Here is an 18,860-nt window from a genome sequence, read left to right on the forward strand (position 1 = left end):
AGGCTAAATTCCAAAACTGGTGTGATCTGATCATAACTGAAGACTACAAATTAGTATAAAAATCAGTTCTCAGCTCTTGACAAAATTTATCACAGATATTAAAATGTCTTCTGCAAAAGACAGCATTCTCATGGGGTCCAAAATGAAATCAGCTAGTGATAGCACAAGGGGTAATGGCTTTGAAAGAGGGTAGATTTAGATTAGATGTAAGGAAGAAGTACTTCACTGTGAGGGGGGTGAGGCACTGGAACAGGTTGTTCAGCAAAGTTGTGGATGCCCCATCCCTGGAAGTGTTCAAGGCCAGGTTGGATGGGGCTTTGAGCGACCCAGTCTAGCGGAAGGTGTCCCTGCTCATGGCAGGGGGGGTGGAACTAGGTGATCTTTAAGGTCCCTTCCAACCCAAACCATTCTACAATTCCCCCCCCTCACCCCAATAAAGACTATGTTTCCATGATTGCAGGTATATCTGGACAGACAGACTGCTGGTTCTCAGTAAGACAGAGTTACTGGAAGAAAAGGTTTTGATTATGGAAAGCGTAGTTCTCCTTTCAACCTCATTCCACCTACTTCCCAAGAAATCACTGAAACAAAGCTGAACTTTCTTCCAAGAAAGAAAAAGTTTCTAAATAGGGGCTGTGACATTTCCAATAAGGTATATTAAATTTTTGTTTCATAATTCTGATTAAAGACCTACAGAGAAATACTGCAACTTACAAAGAAATGCACTGATCCATTCCAAATTATGTCACATTGAATGATGTATCATCAGCCTTTTTACTACAAAATATTTTAATTGCTCTAACCAGAAGGTGATGGTTAAATTTTTAGAAGAGGCTTAGAGACTAAAAAATATGTGAAGTACACCAATATACTTATTAGCACTCACACACTATTTTGATACTTATTTTTCATCTATATATAAAACACAGTTTGAATATTACTCTCTTCTCCCTTTAGTTCCTGAAATTACATAGTATGTGGAAATACTATCTTAATCTCTAAATGATTGCAACAGAGGGTTGCTATTACTGTATGACTTAAATTCAAGCCTTTAAAAAGCCTTAAAAATAAAAGCAAGTCTTCCAAGTTAAAAAAAAAAAAAAAAAAATTAATATCCAGATCAGTGATGTTCCTGACTCAGACACCAGCCAAGCCACTCAAATTCCTACAGGAGCCGGGTTCTCAACAGTTATTCAGAAGTTCCAACATGACTGAAAAAATCAGTCTTGATGTTTTATGAGCTCTCTCCCACCTTCTCAAAACAACGGCAGTTATGGAAAGCTTACCATACAAATACAACAATTTAGTGACATTAACAGCTTTGATGGATAACAGCTCTGCAACAATTACTAGAAGAAAACTGCTGCGCTTACAGTAAAAACTCAGTGTGTTTCCAGTTATTGGGTACAATTTCTTCCCCACTTTGCAATCTAGTTTAGTTTGCACCACGTTTGCAAACTTCTATGGCAAAGAATTAATTTCGTACTGAGAATTTGTACAACCATTAGCACATTAAGGGTTTAACCAGTAAGGCAATACATTCATGCTGCCCAATATGCAAAATAAATTTTAAGCAAATAAAGCATTCTAGAAGATATTTTATTAACCCTCAAATTCAGCTGAAGGCTTTTGCTCCCTTTTTTTCCCCACTTGATTTTATGCCATTTGATGTTAGAATAATGACAGATGATGTACAAGGATTCCTATTAGCAAGAATCAAGGTGAAACCCCGTACCTTCAAGAGCTTTGAGCTAACCATGCCCTACACCCCTTAGTCCAAATCCATAAAAGCATGTAGGCATATGCTTCACTGAGGATGAGTATGCTTCACTACACTTCACTACAGGATGAATAACAACACTGATTTCAACTGAACTACTTGCAAAATTGGAGGTAAGCATTTTGATGAATCAGAAGCTAATGTGCCCAGCACTTTGCATGACTGAGCTTGAGGCATTCTTCCTTCCTCCTCCAACCAGTTTGGCTTCACATTATGCTTCTTTACTACTAAATTCTTCTTTTCCCCAGTCCTAACTTATTCTCACATTTAGCATGAGTATGGAAACTGCATACCAGAAAAGGTTTTCATGTGTCTTAAAAGGAAACATTTTCCAGTTACAGTTTGCTATGGGAAGAATGTTAGTAATACAGCTCAAGTGGTTTCATTTTACTCTGAGACACCCAGCAAATACTACAGTCAGATAACATTATTTGAAAAAAAACAAAAAAAACCCCCAAACAAAACCACCCCCCCCCAAAAACCCAATCCAAACAACACCCCCCCCACACACCTGCACACCTTTTCTTCCCAATGACAGCAAAATTTTAGTGTGCAAAATTTAATGCCTTAAGCCCAAGAAATTTAATTTCCAAATACCAGCTGTGTAAGAGACTTTCTTATAATATTAGTCTAAATCGAGGCGAGGAAGGTTGATGCAAATGGTATTTTCTAACATATGCAATGTTAGATAACAAGTTTAAGTCTCTTCTTCTAGGTCACTACGTCTTCACACCACACCCCTCCTTCCACTGTACTTGCTGCCAGAGCTTTAATATTAACCTCTACACACATTAGTAACTGCATCAGTACAAAATCCAAAAGTAAACAAATGCTCCAAGACTCTGGGCTGAATACAGCTACTTATGAAAATATCTCTATTTATTAAAAGAAAAGCAAATGAAAATATTTCACAGTTTGCCAATGAAACAGCCATGCTGCTCCAGTAGCTCTGATGTAACTGGATGGTCTCAGGAAAAAAAACCCAAGACAATATTGTTAAAAGTTGACTGTGGGCAGACCTGTAGTCAGAGGCATGAGGTTACTGGAGCATATAAAACTCTAGAATAAATTTCCTTTTGATGTTATTTTTCTTTTTTTTTTTTTTTTTTTAATATGTGTTCATCACTGGCAATTTCAGGGTACTACAAAGGCCTTGAGAGCTGCCAAATTCCACAAAAATTCTAAGTATCAGAAATGACAAAGCAGCAAACTTCTTTTCTGCCCAGATCTCCCAATATACTGAAAAATTCTATATCACCTGACTAGAAAGATGAAAAAAAGAAAAAATATGCTTCAATTGACTACCACTCGCTTTCCTGGTCATTCCCATCTAGGATTTTTTTGTTCCCCTTTTATCTATGACAAGAGAAACATTTCTGTTCAAGTGTGGTCAACTTTCAGTTATCAATATGCAGTTTCAATGGTCTGTAATTTTAAGGACAGATTAAGATGTAAGTTAAAAGATATGCAAGAGGGAACTAAGCATACCAAACACATGTAGTAGTAAACAGCCCCCTTTCATTTCCACATTTACCGTTATTCACAGAATACCAAATAAAATCTTTTTGTAAATGGAACTACAGAGATCTTTCTGGAACACTAAAGCATGTTTTAACAGATCTGTATGCTACTAAAACTTAATGGTGACAACACCTAGGACTAGAAGTACCTGGCTACCTTTTGGGGCAATTCTTATGATGAAATGATTTTTTAAAACTTATTTGAATTGCAACTGTTGAAGATAGGATAAAAGTTGGGAAAGATGAACTTTTGAGTGGGTAGTGAGGGAAGTGCCAGAAAATGAAAGACGAAAAATCAGGATAACTTACCTATAGCGTGTGTCTTTATATACACATACACAAAGTAGATACACATATTTACAAATTAGTATCTACACATATTTACATTAATAAACCCTATATATAAACATTAATATGCTACATTACAAATAACCTTCCAAATGAACAGCTCCAATGTAGATCATATTAAAGATGCAATTTTTAAGAGTGATATTTTTCAAGTGCCTGATACTTAGAAATTCAGTGACTTGTAAACTGTATTATTCTTTACATACACAAGGAACAGTTAGCAAACAAGCAAATTACAACATGAACATGCCTCGAAAAAATGGTCCAAAAATCCTGTATACTAAGGAAACCCTAACACATACATGTTAGACGCTACAAAGTCTAGTGACAAGAGTCAAAATAAGGCTGGCCTGTTAAGTGGGCTTAGCTATTTCTATTTTCTCTCTCTAGGGACCACCTTTACATTCAGTATTTCCTGTGTAGCACAAAAAGCTTTTGAACGACTGAAAGTGTCACAATTTGAACAACTTTTTAGTATTAAATTTGTTATCCAAAGGCTACAAAACAGCAACAAATCCATTAAATACGCTTGAGAAAAGGAACTATTTGTAGTCGACCTAAATGTGTCTTCCCATTCGTATGAAGTCAGTGGTACTAAAACCTACAAGATGCCAAAATTCTGTCAAAAAAGGTTGAGAATGCTACAGAAATTGTATAAAGATACCTCAAATTTGAAAGACTGAAGAGAGTATAATATAGTAATAATAATAATCCTTCTCCTCCTGGTCTCAAAATGGCTACATACCTACAAATGGTTCAAAATCATCAAAAGAGATTATTTTAAGTAAACTAATCTCAAATTTGAGGAGGAGCGTGAAAAAAACAGCACATTCGTAGTTGTCAAGAGTTCAAGTTTCTGTCATGGATAGAGATGTTTTAAATATTCTTTCCCCCATCCCCAAAGTGACATTTCCAAGATCACACCAGTGAACAAACATGACTGACTTCACTAAAGGCAGGATTTCACACGTAATTCCCTTCTAAGTAAGCAGTGTGCACATGCCACAGAAGGCGATGACCTGTGGATTGGACCACTTCGTTGTTACTACTGATGAACAGATTTAAAGCCCTGTTTTCAGGAATTTTAATATACCAAGAGGTTCACAGACATATATGGGTATTTCTGAAGACTAAATTCAAGGTTTATAAATAGCAAACTAAGGATAGAAACAAGCAACTGTGTTATTTATGTAGTTAACCTAGCAATCAGTCATCAACTCATGGAGTAGACTGCCAAGTACTATAAAACTTACCACAATCAGCATAATTTCTCTATATAATGAAACTACTTCATTTTCATTGCACTAGATAAACCTTTCATTATCTCCTACTACAATACCCAGTAGTGCTTTGAGTTCTTCTATTTTTACAGCATACCAGTATTTAACATCAACAGTTTACAAGTGGTACCATCTGAAGATACTTACAGTGAAATTTATGAAATATATGTCAAAGAAAACAACTAAATTCTTTAACATACTATAGTAACTTACGTAACACAACTTCAGTGACAAAAGTGCAAGTTTTTCTTCTAAGGGCACTGTACCTTACCATTTATTGTTCACTTTGCACTTATACTGACACTACCACTACAGAGATTATTGTTATCACTTACTTATATGAGCTGTGTTTCATTCAGGGAATTCACTCTGAGGTTTATATTTTCTTTAGACAAGATCCACAGCATTAATCACAAAGATAAAAACAGAAAAAAAAACAAACAAAAAAGTATGCAGTTTCTCAGCTGAAAGCAAAAAGTTACTGTCTTTTTACAGGAAGTGAAAGGAATAACATTCTATGCTGTTGCTCTGAAAATATTTCAAACATGAGTATTCAGCTTTGAGTAGAGCAAAGTTCTCCACCAAATCTTGTCATGAGAACGGTAGATCCTAACATCTGAAGGCTGAAGATTAATCATCACCATCTTCAGAGGAATTGCACAGATTTTTCATTTGACTGAAGTTACATAGTGGTGCACTGTGTCTCAAAAGACTGCTAATTGTTATTTTAGAAGCGGTAAGATTTTTCCTCCTCTGTGGTGGTCTAAAAGGGAGAAAACTACAGGCCATGACTGGTGACTTCTGTTGTATGATGCAACTCATTTTTATCATCTGTATCATCACATGTTGCAACTCTGCCATCAAAGACTGACACCTGAAAACATACATACTAAAATGCAGACTGTGACAGAACTGCATGAACAAACTGCAGCTATCAGAAGTCTTTTCCAGTAGGAAAAATTGCCTGAGTACATGTGGACTATAGAAAACACAGCATCTTCCAGAGAAAAGCCATGAAGAGACATGTGGAACTGATAGTCCTCAAGACAAGCCCACTTTTACCCAAACAAAAGCACCATAGCAAACAGGAGCATGAATTCCTCCATGTTGTATCATATTCATGTACCAACACAATTCAACAGCAAATGACTGTTAGAAGGAACTCATACAAGCTATAGAGGCAATGCAAAGCACTTTTTGCAAAATGACGACTCCACCTCTCAAACCTAATCCTTGTTCTATCTTCAGAAGAGGAACCTTGCATACAAAATTCACAGCTCTACCTCATCTTACAACTCAAAATAAACTTTTTTTTAATGACACCTGGAAATTATTCCCATACATGTCTCCATTTTTTTTCTGGAACTCCCACAGGCAGATATTTTTTCTCTTTCCTTTACCCCTCAACCTTCTCCAGGATGACCTTATTTTCTTTTTACTAATATCCTTCTCTAGCCCAAAGGCATCAATTGTCTGTCTGTCTTCCTCTGCCCTCATTATTTCACTCGTTGATATAACAAGTTAAATTCCAATCAATTGTTTTTCATCTATACTTCACCTGAAGCTTGCACTTCATGTTTCATCAGAAGGAAGATGTGCTTAAGAGCTTCTCCTTCAGCCAAATACAAGGTTTAACTTTAAACCTACAAATCTTGCCTTGCCCAGATCCTTAGACTGTTATGACTACAAGACTGCATTAGATGCATATAGCCATTCAGATAATTTAAAAATTAGAAGTATTCCTGCATTTCTACATAATAACAGTTCCAATTAAAAAAAAAAAAAGAAAAAAGAAAAAAACCCCCAGCTTTTCCCTCCCACTTATTCATGCAATCAAAACTCATACCCTGCCCCCAACATTTTCTGTGCTGTATTACTGAAATACTTCTTTATCAAATGTTCTCAAAATATCACTTCTATTCTAACAATCCTGGCTTGTTGGCCTAACTGGCTGAGTTCCTATGTTAGCCTCTAACTTCACCTTCAGCTGAAAACAGAGTTTCTTGGGTTTTTTTTTCTTTACCCATTAATTTGTCCTTTAATACTGGAAAACAGCTACTGAAACCTACAGGTTTTTCTTAACTGTTAAAGTCAAGTCTTGCTATTTCTGTGTGGATTAGAAAATAAAATTTTCCAACTACTAAGCAGAAAGTCTACCCTGCTTGTTGTTTTCTCCTTTCCTCTAGTTCCAATTAAAGCTAAACTAGAGTATACCAATACATTAGGTGTTTTTCTAATTCTTCACAATACACACTTACATATCATATTTTATTCATACCTCTTCTGGACTTAGAGACACTAAATGGGAGATGAATTATGTCACTATATATATGCAGGACCTCAGTTCAAATTAAGAACATATAGGCACTAGTGTAACAAAATATTTATAGCAGTTACAATTAAAAAATTCGGTAATAACCTTCAGCACATTCATCACCTTGCTCCTTTCCTGGAAATCCACTGACAATTAATGAGTTATTAACAAAAGCTCATTTTAAGCACCATATGCTAGTTTTTAAATTCAAATTTAGTAATGATTCCCAACTTCCCTAGACAAGCTGGTTAAAGAAAGCAATCCAATTCATAAATTGTAACATAAGGAAACTAATCCAAAATATAATAAAAATACAAACACTATTCTAAGATTATTTTTTTTTAGAAGAAGAAGAAGGTATTCTCGCCTATATTTGGATTCCTCTGAAATTTCAGGGATGGCAAGCAAGTAGGAAAATATCTAAGGAGTGACAGAGATAAATGTTAACTCTTTATTTGCTGGTAGCACAGTTCAAAGACTTTGTAACCAACAGCAAGACATTTTTCTTTAGTCAACATACTGTCTGAATACAAGCTTCATAAACATACCAATTGAAGGATGTCCTCATCTTTTGGCATAACACTAAGTTCCAATATGCTGTCACTGAAACAAATAGAAAAAAAACACCACACGTGAACTTTTGGAAAAGATTTTCAATTCTTGTTACAAAGATGATCCATTAACTTCCATAGACCAAAACCCTTCAAAAACTCCCACGCTCAGCTATTTTGTCAAATTACTCTACACAACAGAAATAAACGCTGATTTCCATTAGAGCCTTAGCAAATAAGAGTAGAACAGAAATCTGACTGAAGGGTACATCTGTGTTCTCAGCAAAACCAGTGCATTAAGCTAACACACTGTTTTTGTCAGTTTTGTTTCTCCCCCTCCCCCCCCAAGTCCTAAGGTACATTAGTTTCAAGCTTCTCAGACAAAACAAGGTGGCAAATGTGTGAACACAAGTTAAAACTTCTCTCTTTTTTCCATTTAAAACTAAAGTCTGTTAGCACTCTTTGAAATTGCTGGGGAAATGTCACAACCACATCATCATGTGAAAAGTGGGGCAATAGCAAGGCAAGCACTGACTTACACCTTTCTGCTCCAATCATCTCCTAGCAGAATCAACTTAAGACATATTTAGTCAGTCAGAAGACATCTGAAACATGGATGAAAAACGCTTGCTATTTATAAGTGCTGAGTTTGTCAGTCTGAATTGCTGAAACCAAAAGCAGCAGCAGCATAAAGATCCAGGAATCCAGATAGTTCAATCAATGTAATTTAAATACAGGCAAAGTCAGGACGCCAAATGTACAATGTATCAGTTACCCAGAGTGAAATACTGTAAAACAGAAGAAACCCACAGTTTGTTTCTACCAGAAGAAAATATTTTCACAAGCAAGAGAGAAGTATATCCTTGTAACATTGCATACAGAACAGCTGAATTCATTATCTCATCTGAGATACTCTGTTCACATTCATTAAATGGATGGACCAGGTACAGTGGAAGGGCTACAGAAGAGATTGCTTGTACAGACTACTTAAACTAGGCTCAAAAAACAGAAAATGAAGAGATTATGACATTTAGAAATCTCATGTTAAATATCCTTTCTTCTTATGACATGTAAACAGATTGACTAAATACCAGCACAAGAAGAAAAAGCATACAACCTAACTGAATACATCAGACTAGAAATTAGCTTATCTGTACTGGTCAGTACAATGCATTTGCTGAGAAAAGACAAAACAATCACTGAGACTGGCCACCAACTTCAGGGCAACACAGAACAGTCTACAAAAGCACCGAGAAGGACCTCCATTTCTTATTTCTGCAGAAAGGAAAGTCATCTTCTCAAACATGTAACGTGTGATTTATTATGCTTTCTTATATGAAAAATGTTTTTATTTTGTGGTTCCTTTTCCATTTGTTAGCAACCGCAGACATAAGGCTGCATTCCAAAATAGCAGAGTAAGGGTATTCGGTTTCACAATCTTCTTAAACCATTATTCATTTTGGAGAAAAGCATTCTCCAAGCAGCATAAATTACTTTAGTTTTAAAACCAAATATCAGCAATGATAGATTTAGGTTTTTCTTTTTAAGTCTACACACAGCTAGGAAAAAATAAGTCTTCAAAAGCCTTTTCAGGATTTTTCAGAATATCGAATTTTAAGAAACACAGAAGTATTGACTTTTTAAATGTGCACTTACAATAGCATTTTCCATTTTGACTGAATGCATAAACAGCAAAACTATTTTAAATGATTCTTGAAAAGCAGCGTCATCAGGAGCTGACTTTTGCCTAAACTCCTTTGTATGGATATTAAACTATTTATCAGTAGTAAAACAAAAAGAAAATAAGAAAGAGATACCATAGCTTGCAGCATTTCCAATGACATGTTCAGATTTCATTTCTACATGTGGGTAGCATGTATGTGTAAATTCTGTTAGGCAACTTACCATTTGAAAACAATCAATGCTTATTTGCAGGATGAAGACTTTTGAAGTCAAAAATATGATAAATTGCATTGCTCCTCTTCAAGTACTTTTTATATAAGGAACTATAATTTGACAGAGAACAAACTACTCTCTTACACAAATATTTTGTGCATTTTGGTTTGGGTTCGGTTTTTTTGGTTTTGTTTTTTTGTTTGTTTGTTTTTTAAAGAAACCTATTAAACCCTTTTACACAGTCTAACACCTTTTTTAGTAGCCATCCAAAAGAGGAAAGGGTTCCATTCAGGAGCAATATTTTATATACCATTCAAATAACTACTTCACTATTCTATTCCAGTTTGCTTGCAGAACCTCCTGGAGACAATTTGGATCTTCCTACTTCATATTTTGTAAAATGGTCTCAATGTTTTTCAATTTTCATATCAAAACCAAAAAGTATTAAGAAATACTTTTGGTGTATTGTACTATATAACGTGCATGCAAATTATGAACTAGTGTTAGTAAGAACCACCACACAGAAAATGGCAGTTTACACAAAAATATTAGACACAGTATTGTGAATTCTCAGGTATCTATCATGCAAATCACCTACATTACACATTTTGAGAATTAAATTTAAAGTTTATTGACTCGGTCATCAAACTCAAGCACTAATCACAAACACTATCTTTTGATGTATTATTTTGTATTAATGAAACAGATTCAGTAGCTAAACTCTGTACATTTTTGAGTAATCCCAACACCTCCAAGAAGAATTTGCAAAGAGAAACAAGTGGAATAGACTTAATCACTCAAATTCCCCACAGTTTAAAAAAAAAAAAAAAGAAAAGAAAAAGAAAAAAAGAAGTTGGGAATCAGAATCTGTTTCTTGTTTTATTTAGAACCATAAATAGTTTATGGAGTTTACATTAATAATCAACATATCTCCAAGTTGATTACATAAACAGATGAGAATAAATTGTTAATGGACCAAAGTAATAAGTTTGAAGGTAATTAAAAATACAGTAATTAAAATGTCTAGAAGACCATCACATAACATACTGAGACTATAAATGAAACTGACCATAGTAATGAACAAAGGAGATTTCAACTGAAAAATCAGCCTTTCAAAAGGCCTTTCAGCAAGCTGCTTGCACAAAGCCTACTAAAGAAACTAAGGTGTGCTGAACGAAAGATTAGCTAAGACACAAAACAGAGCAAGAACTGTGTCACTGGGTACTTTTAACATGAAGAGTTTAAGTACATTCAAAAGTGAACTTGTGCAAGACTAACCTATCAAGAACTATTAAATGAAGTGATGCAGATAAAACCTTTAGTTCAGCAAGTTCCTAAACCAAGGATTTCTGAAAAACAGGCTAGTACTATCTGACCAAATATCACTCTACAGTTTCAGCATTTTCACTGCCCTCTCCTAAGAATCCATTACTGGATATTATCAGAGAGGATACTGACATAAACAGACCATCAGTCTGACCCAGGATGGCTACGTTGATGCAAGAATACCATGCTAAAGCAAGAAGCATTCACCATAATTTTACTTGCCATGAAATGGCAGCACAAGAAATAAAATACTTCCTGTGCAGAACAAACTGCTCTGAGTTCAAAAACACTGTTTTCAAGCAAAGAATTAAGAATTCATTCTTTAGTCACATGAAAAGCATTGCCTGTAAACTACAAGGAAGATACACCTGATCTGGAGTCTGAGCTCTCTTTATGTATCAGAACTAATATTTATCTGTTTATCTTAAGAGGTTCAGCTGCAGACTTCCTGATGGTTATATTTTCTGTATAAACCACTCAAGGATACACATGATCTTTTGTTATGATCTTCTGTGATGTATACATCTGGCTCAAGACAACAAATTGTTCTCCTCTCTTAACTAACAATAGCATCCCTTCATGTTCTCTGCGCTCATGGAAATTAGGGGGACAGATGCAGCATTGCGCTATACCATTCCTGGTTGCACTAGATAATCACTGATAAGGCCTTGTTCAGGTGTCCCTGGTTTATCCACAGTGGACTGAGGTTGCATACTGCTGGGATAGTTCACTACCTACACTCACGGGGCTGAAAATAAAACTTTATTCACAGGCAGACCTAGAGTTAAGAACCTCTGACTGCGTAGGCTACTGGAAAATGTGACTGGTCTCTCTTTTTTGCATTAAGATAAGAGATTTAATTGACTGATGTACCTGTTGGGCATGTAATGTCCTGTCTCTTGGGCATACGCTATTGTACAATATTGCTGTCTGTACAAATACAAGATGAAAAAACGATACATGGCTAGTGTTACCTCCAGTAAAGGCTATAAAAAAAGATAGATTCCATCCTTCCAGCTCTTGTACAGAAAGTACTGACACAAAATGCATGTCAGTCTACCTTGCCTGTCATACCTTTGAACACAGAGTTTTGTTGTTCAAAAAAAAAAAAAAAAAAAAGGGCAAGCCCCTGGGATGTATGTATGTTAAATGAAACCTTGAAGAAAGACTGCACTGAAATAGGAAGATCAGGATTTATTTTTCCTACTTCTAACTGTAAGCATTACTAAGTCTTAACACGTGAAGATTCACTAAAAATAGAATGTGACATGTGAGATGTATTTGGAAAACATTCTTCCATGCTGCTCGTAACACATCTTTTTTCCACATAATTCATTATTATATTGGAAACTTGTTGCTATTAGAACAGAAATTGACACCAAGAAAACTGTAAAAATGGAGGCAGATACGAGACATGAAAACAAGTATCTAGATTCATGTATGGACATGATTTAACAAGCCCTTCTGAGTTGCAGGAGCAGTAAATATTATCATTTCCTCAACTCTGTGCAAGGTTCATAACTTGCTGCAAAATAGAGGAAAGCCAAGACGTACTGCAGATGTTTTGCAGGTGTGCACCTGCAAATCATAAAATTTTTCCTTTACCAGATACGCTGATTTCTAGTTATCAGATCTCATAAGCAAGGCAGATTTTTCTGATTTGCTTTTTAAATTGACACATATATGCGTGCTGTACATATACCTAATCTGCCTATTTTAAGTTCAGACAACCTTCCTTTATAACACTCAGTGTGATTTGCTAACGAGGGACAAGCACTGACATAAAAGGACTGTGGCACAATTCAGCACACACATTCTCAAACCTTTCTCAACATTCGGTAAATATACGAAAGCAGAAATAGTAAAACTGAGTGTGTATTAAGGAAAACTTAAAAATATGATGACTTCTTCAGAACCACCGTAAGTGGTCATTTCCTGCTTAGTATACAAAAAGTAATTGTGGCACATAATTAAATACTAGTATCTCACCTGTTCTGTATTAAAGCAATAACTTGAGAATATGTCTTCCCAATAACACTTTCTCCATTGACTTTTATAATTCTGTCACCTGTAAAGAGAAAAGTTATACCTTAAATTAATTTGTCTAGACATTTTTTGATCATTTTTATTTTGTCCTTCTGTATCCCACAATAATCAAGATCACCAATATGTTAAATTCAAAGTTAGCCTTCTTTAAAAATGAAAAAAAGAAGAAAATACAAGATGCACAATGCAGCTACATGTAACCATATACAGGATGCCAAGTTCTACTCTTTTCTCCGAACATTTTCAGATGTTTTATCTTATTCTAAGCTTCCAAATGAATCACCTAGAAACTCACAGAAAGAAAACCACAGGTGTCAGCTACACCAGAGGCTCACTTAAGCATCCCATCCTCAAAATAAAGCTTTTGATGTATGGTAACACAGACTGACAACTCTGCCCAATTCTTAAGCAAATTATAAGTAGACATTGCATTCCAGTGCTTAACCTCAAACAAAACCAAACTTTAACTCAGAACATTGCCAGGTTTTGCTGTACACATCTCCTTTAATAGCAGCAAATACTGCAATTTTGTACTTCTTCCTTCTGAGAAATAAAGAACGAATATTTTGAAAGGCTCCAGTTTCCTCCTTCGTCAGAATAATCTGGGTTGTTTCCAAGACATTAGCATCTCTTCAATGCATCCTGGACAGCATAATGGGTTATTTCTTATCCATATAGATATATCTTTAGACCTAACATCACTTTTATCAGATTTCTCCAAATAGTTTGTTGCACCTTCCTCATTAAGAGCTCCATATAGTCTCATAAATTAAGTGGCGAATATATAACGTGGAGCTATTTTCAGCTTTAATGAAAACCCCATCCCATTCCTTCGCCAAAAACGGTATTTACGTCATCTCTGATCAGAAGAGCAGAAACCTATCTTGAATTTACTAATGAGGAGAAAATGGTCTAAAAGATTACAGGTAGGGAACTTTGGAAAGCTGCTGGAGAAAGAAGAACTGAAAGGAAGGACTCATGCAAAGTGAGCCAAACAGAACGGCTTTTTCAACACTGCTTTAGAAACTGAAAGCCCTTTTTGTGTTTCTGGCATGACCAAATCAAAACAAGGAAAAAAGCTGCTCACTCTGAATACTCAGCCTGACTTGGTGGCAATAATGCTCTAAATGCTCGTGCTCTGTGGAGGTTCCCTGTATGGACCCCAGATTTCCAGACTTACCAAACCACATGGATCTGCTGACTGTTTTTAATTTGGCCTGCACACACAATGTAACATCATGCAAATAAATTTGTGAGAGATTTTCAAGTTTACATATGCCCTTTTAACAGCTGGTTATCACCTTTCTCCTCACCTGAAAGAGCTCTCAGAGTTTTGTCTCTTGCTTCCTAAGCAATGAAAGAAAGGTTGATGCCAACATTTAATGGCTGCTAGCAATCCACATGACTGATAGGCACCTGCAACGGATGGCAAACCCTATCCCACTGTTGCCTACACACAGACAACTTAAGTAATTAGGCTGAGAAACTGGACTTTCATGAAAACAAAGTTAATTTTGAAATGCTCAGTATCACACCAATATCAATCCTTTCAGAAAGTTGCAGGAAAAAGAAATACTGTAGTTTGTGTCAAAAAATGTTCTTAATTTACAAGCTGTGAACCCTGTCCTGCTAGGTCGTATGGCAAGACTTCCTAAGAACACACCAGATCCTTCCCTGGAACTTAAAACTAGCTTTTTTCCAGGCTGTTTCAGAACTTGTCCACAGATGTAGATCTTTACTCAGTATTCCCACTAAAAACTGTAATAAGGAATATTTTTAAAGTAAGTCATATCATCTTATCTATTCTTTCCCAGTTTTTATTTTTCAAAGAAACAGACTAGGTTATACATAGCAGTGAAACAAATCTACTTGAAGCATGCATCCAATGAACCTGCCAAAAACCTCAGGTGGGACACGCTGCAGAACTGGTTACATGAGAGAAGCGGGTGTGAGCAACTACAAAATACAACTTTGCTCAGTTTCAGGTACATATAAAGGGGGAGGGCAGTGCCTGTAGTGCAAAAAAGGATATAGAAGCATGAAGGCTTTTTCTAATCGCTCTCTGTCAATCTGGTGGCCCATTAAGTATCTTTGATCAAACTAGAAATTAAGCTGAATGCACTTAAACCATCTGCCTTTGCACACATATTTTAGTTCTTTATATTCTTGCATATACATAAATGGCAGCATGAAGATCAAGACATGGGAAATGTGGGTCTGTTTTGGCTGTCTGTATTTCAATTTTTCTAACATTTATGTTTGGAACTCACAGATATGTTCTTTTTTAATGAAATGCCTCAGAGGTTAAATATGGGAAGTATGATCTAACTCTAACAAAAGATAATCTTACAGGAGTATTCAAATATACTCGGAATGAATTGTCTTACGTTTCAGACATTTTAACCTATTCCTCAAATTTGCAAGAGTATTGCAAGCTTTCCAGTAAGTAGCAGCCAGGTAAGCTCCTGAAACAGAGCTCACTGATTCTGGGTAATGAAGCTTGTGTTGAGACTTTCAGGATTACAAAGGACCCTGCACCAGTGAAATAAGAATTGACAAACATAGCTACCTAAACTCATATGAGATTTTTGAGTATTTTCTTTCCATTAGCGTGACCATGAAACAAAGCCAAGTTGAATTAAAAAAAAACAACCAAACAAACAAAAAAAACAAACACAAAAACCCCAGTTTATTCTACAAAAAATAAGAAATGCATACATTGTCTCTATCAGAGGTTAAGCAACCTACCTGGCTGACCAATTTCTGAGTGTTTTATAATATAATTTCAAGATAGAGATATAGTAATATATTTCACTCCAAAGTTTTAAACAAGAAATAGTGGCATGACCTAATTAGATATAACTGCTATCAGCAGTGTGTTTAAGAATAATATTCTGGTAATTTAAAAATTTATTTTCTCATTTATTTTCTGTTCTATATTCTGAGCTCCTAAAGATCTCTTCTATGCCTAAAAATAAAATATTCTCTGAAGATTTCATCTCTTTCAATTTGGCAAACACTGAACAGAGTAGAAATTAACATGGCTCCTCTGTACAACTTCAACATATGCTGCACTTTATCAAGCCAAAACATTTCTTTATACAATAGCATTAAAATAATGCCAAAGTAGCCCTTCCCTAAATAACTACTTAAGGAGAAGTTAAAAAAGAGAAATGTTTTATGCTGTACAAGTAGGATCTAGTACTGTTTTTAAATTGCTGATCATCCTAGAATCTTTGTTTTTCTTTAGGAAGAAACATACAAAAATTATTCTATTCCAGTTGAATGCATATACATAACTGTTTTCAAAAGAAAACATCAACATCCCAATATCAACACAAACACAATCTTTTTATAGAACATAAGTTTTGCCATATTTTTTTTTAAGAACAGAAACCTGCATTTGTATTGGTATCCATCTATGTAACTTATTGTTTTATCACTCGTAAGACTTCCCATTCTAACATAGCTTTTCTTTTTCCTTCGACACTTAAGTAAAGGTGTGACAAAGTACGTGGCACTTCACAGAAAATATGTTTTCTTCTTTCCAGTTTGATTAAATCAAACTACTGAACAAAATTTGATAAGAAGAGAGAGACTTGGATTGCTCCCATTTCATTTAAAGGTAGAATAACTTAGTTTAAAGGACAAAAACCTGAGTGTTTTGAGATTACCAATTTGTCAGAAAGCAAAAGAAATAGGAGCTTACAGGTGTCATTTTCCTCACCTATTTTTATCATATACTTGTTCTTTTCTAAAGATAATAAACCAAAAAGACTTTAATGCCTTAATATATTTTATATAGCACTTCCTGAGAGAACACAACAGTGCTTTTGAGATGAAAAACACTAGGGGACTATTTAAAAGAGAGGTTTCAAACTTCCAAATGAAAGAACAAGTTTTAAATGGAAGATAGAATATATGTAGAAGCATAAATCATATATATTTTACATCACATACACAAACACGCTATCAGTGTTATAGAAGAACAGTACCTGTGCACAGTCCAGCTTCAAAAGCAGGTCCACCCTCTTTAACTTGTTTAACAAATATGGTATCCATTGGCTCCAGTCTATTCCTTTGTTTTCCTGAGGAAGAAAGAATATTTCTTAATAGCATTTAATTATACTGCATTACTATGTTTTTACTTTAAGAATTATTTTGAAATGTAATCCTGCCACGTTCATCATTACATTAAATACTCAAGTTCAATTTGGGGTAAGGGAAGGTAGAGAGACTAGGAGTCCCAAAGACAGCATTTTCTTTAGCTACACTAAAGATCTTTTAGGTGTCTAGGAAATAAAGAAAGGGGAGGGGGTTGGGAAGAGAGATGTATCTCAAACTTAGAACTTGCAACTATGTCCCAGTACATGGTATTTTTCAAGTTCATTTCATCATTTCATTCCTACATCATCCTCATGCTGATGCCTACACTATTCAGTAAGAATTATCCCTTCCTCTCCTAGATTGCTATCTGGCATAAGATAAAGCCAGACAAACTGAGTAAGAATTAGTAGTGCAAACTGAAAAATAAAATTTTAAAATCTTTCCTTAAAAGGAAAAAACCGTAACGTTGATTTATAGTCCTCATGGAACTGTAACACTGATTTTCTAACTGTTTTTCAGATGAAAGTTTCAAGATGAAGTCTAAAGTTTTCTTGAAGATTTATCAAAAGTCAAAAGAAAATGCATAATTCAGAATAAATTATAACGTTTGCATGTGCTGTACATATCCATATATACACAATGTAGAAGTTAATCTAAAGTAGTTAGAAAACATAACACCTTCTTGCCTTCTCAGTACACACTTAATTTCTATGCTTCCAGAAACAAAGGTACTTTGTGCTTTTACATGCATGACACCAAATCTAAGTAATTCTTAGTTGAAGTACCCACTGCTTCCGAACATCGGGGGGGTACACGGGATGGCAGTAAAACAAAAGACAAACAAATAAAAACAAACCAAAAAACCCACACACAAACAGAACTGCAAGACAAAAATCTCCAGTTATACTGCAGGCTAGAATACAGCGATCCTGTCCTGAGCTACATCTGTATGTAGCTGGAGTAAGCCATTTTACAGCATCTATACAGCTTCACTAGCGTAACTTCTATGCCAGTGAGCTAAAAAAAAAAAAAAAATCCCCCCAAAACAAACAAAAAACCCACCCAAAAATAAAACTTGCAATTTTATTTCCAGTCTGCCAGAAGACTGCACTGAACTTAATGTGTTCTACAGCGTTAGCGGTCTCTCCTAACACCCCTGTCCACCTGGTGCAAAACATGAGCACTCACAGAACCGGCAGCGGAACCTCAAAGGTTACAGCCAGACAAGCTTTTATGGTGCCAGCCATGGCTTTAATAGCCTTGGTCCCTCCCAACTCCTATCACCAGTTACTACCCCTGTACCACACACTCAGCTGGGGAAATGCCACCCTTTGGAGGCTACATGATAAGCCAGCCCAGGGAACTGACATGGACTGAAAATAAGCAGGGTCTGGGTTCCAGTTTACCACGAAAACCAGGCATAGTAGAGAGAGTGGCATAAACTGCAGAAAAAGAAGGAACAGCAGGAGAGAATAAAGGGATTGCTTGAAACCGGCACTGCTGATAAAAGAAACACTCCTTGAAACTGCAGTGTTAGGTTCTCATCACTTCTTCAGTGACTAATCTTTGACTTGGGCACAAATGGCACTGCTTTTGGAAGTATTTTCGCCACAGCTTTAAATATCCTACCTGGCCATGCTTACTAAGCCACAGCATTATATATTGAATATAAATAAGGTGCCCCCCTTACCC

The 18,860-nt window shown here is 35.6% G+C and overlaps 1 protein-coding gene across 4 annotated transcripts in view; it reads right to left on the reverse strand.

Moving 5' to 3' along the window:
- The window catches only part of ARHGAP21 (Rho GTPase activating protein 21), a 122,936-nt gene that overhangs the window by 33,642 nt on the left and 70,434 nt on the right, over positions 1-18,860 (reverse strand). For all 4 annotated transcript variants that reach the window (XM_010581498.1, XM_010581668.1, XM_010581580.1 and 1 more), the window contains 3 exons: positions 17,057-17,149; positions 13,005-13,083; positions 7,791-7,845 (listed from right to left, as the gene is read on the reverse strand). In XM_010581498.1, the coding sequence (XP_010579800.1) occupies positions 7,791-7,845; positions 13,005-13,083; positions 17,057-17,149 (227 nt within the window). The remainder of the gene's footprint in view (positions 1-7,790; positions 7,846-13,004; positions 13,084-17,056; positions 17,150-18,860) is intronic.

The sequence above is a fragment of the Haliaeetus leucocephalus genome, unplaced genomic scaffold (genome assembly GCF_000737465.1).
Source record: "Haliaeetus leucocephalus isolate CR32 unplaced genomic scaffold, Haliaeetus_leucocephalus-4.0 Scaffold0, whole genome shotgun sequence".
NCBI lineage: Eukaryota > Metazoa > Chordata > Aves > Accipitriformes > Accipitridae > Haliaeetus > Haliaeetus leucocephalus.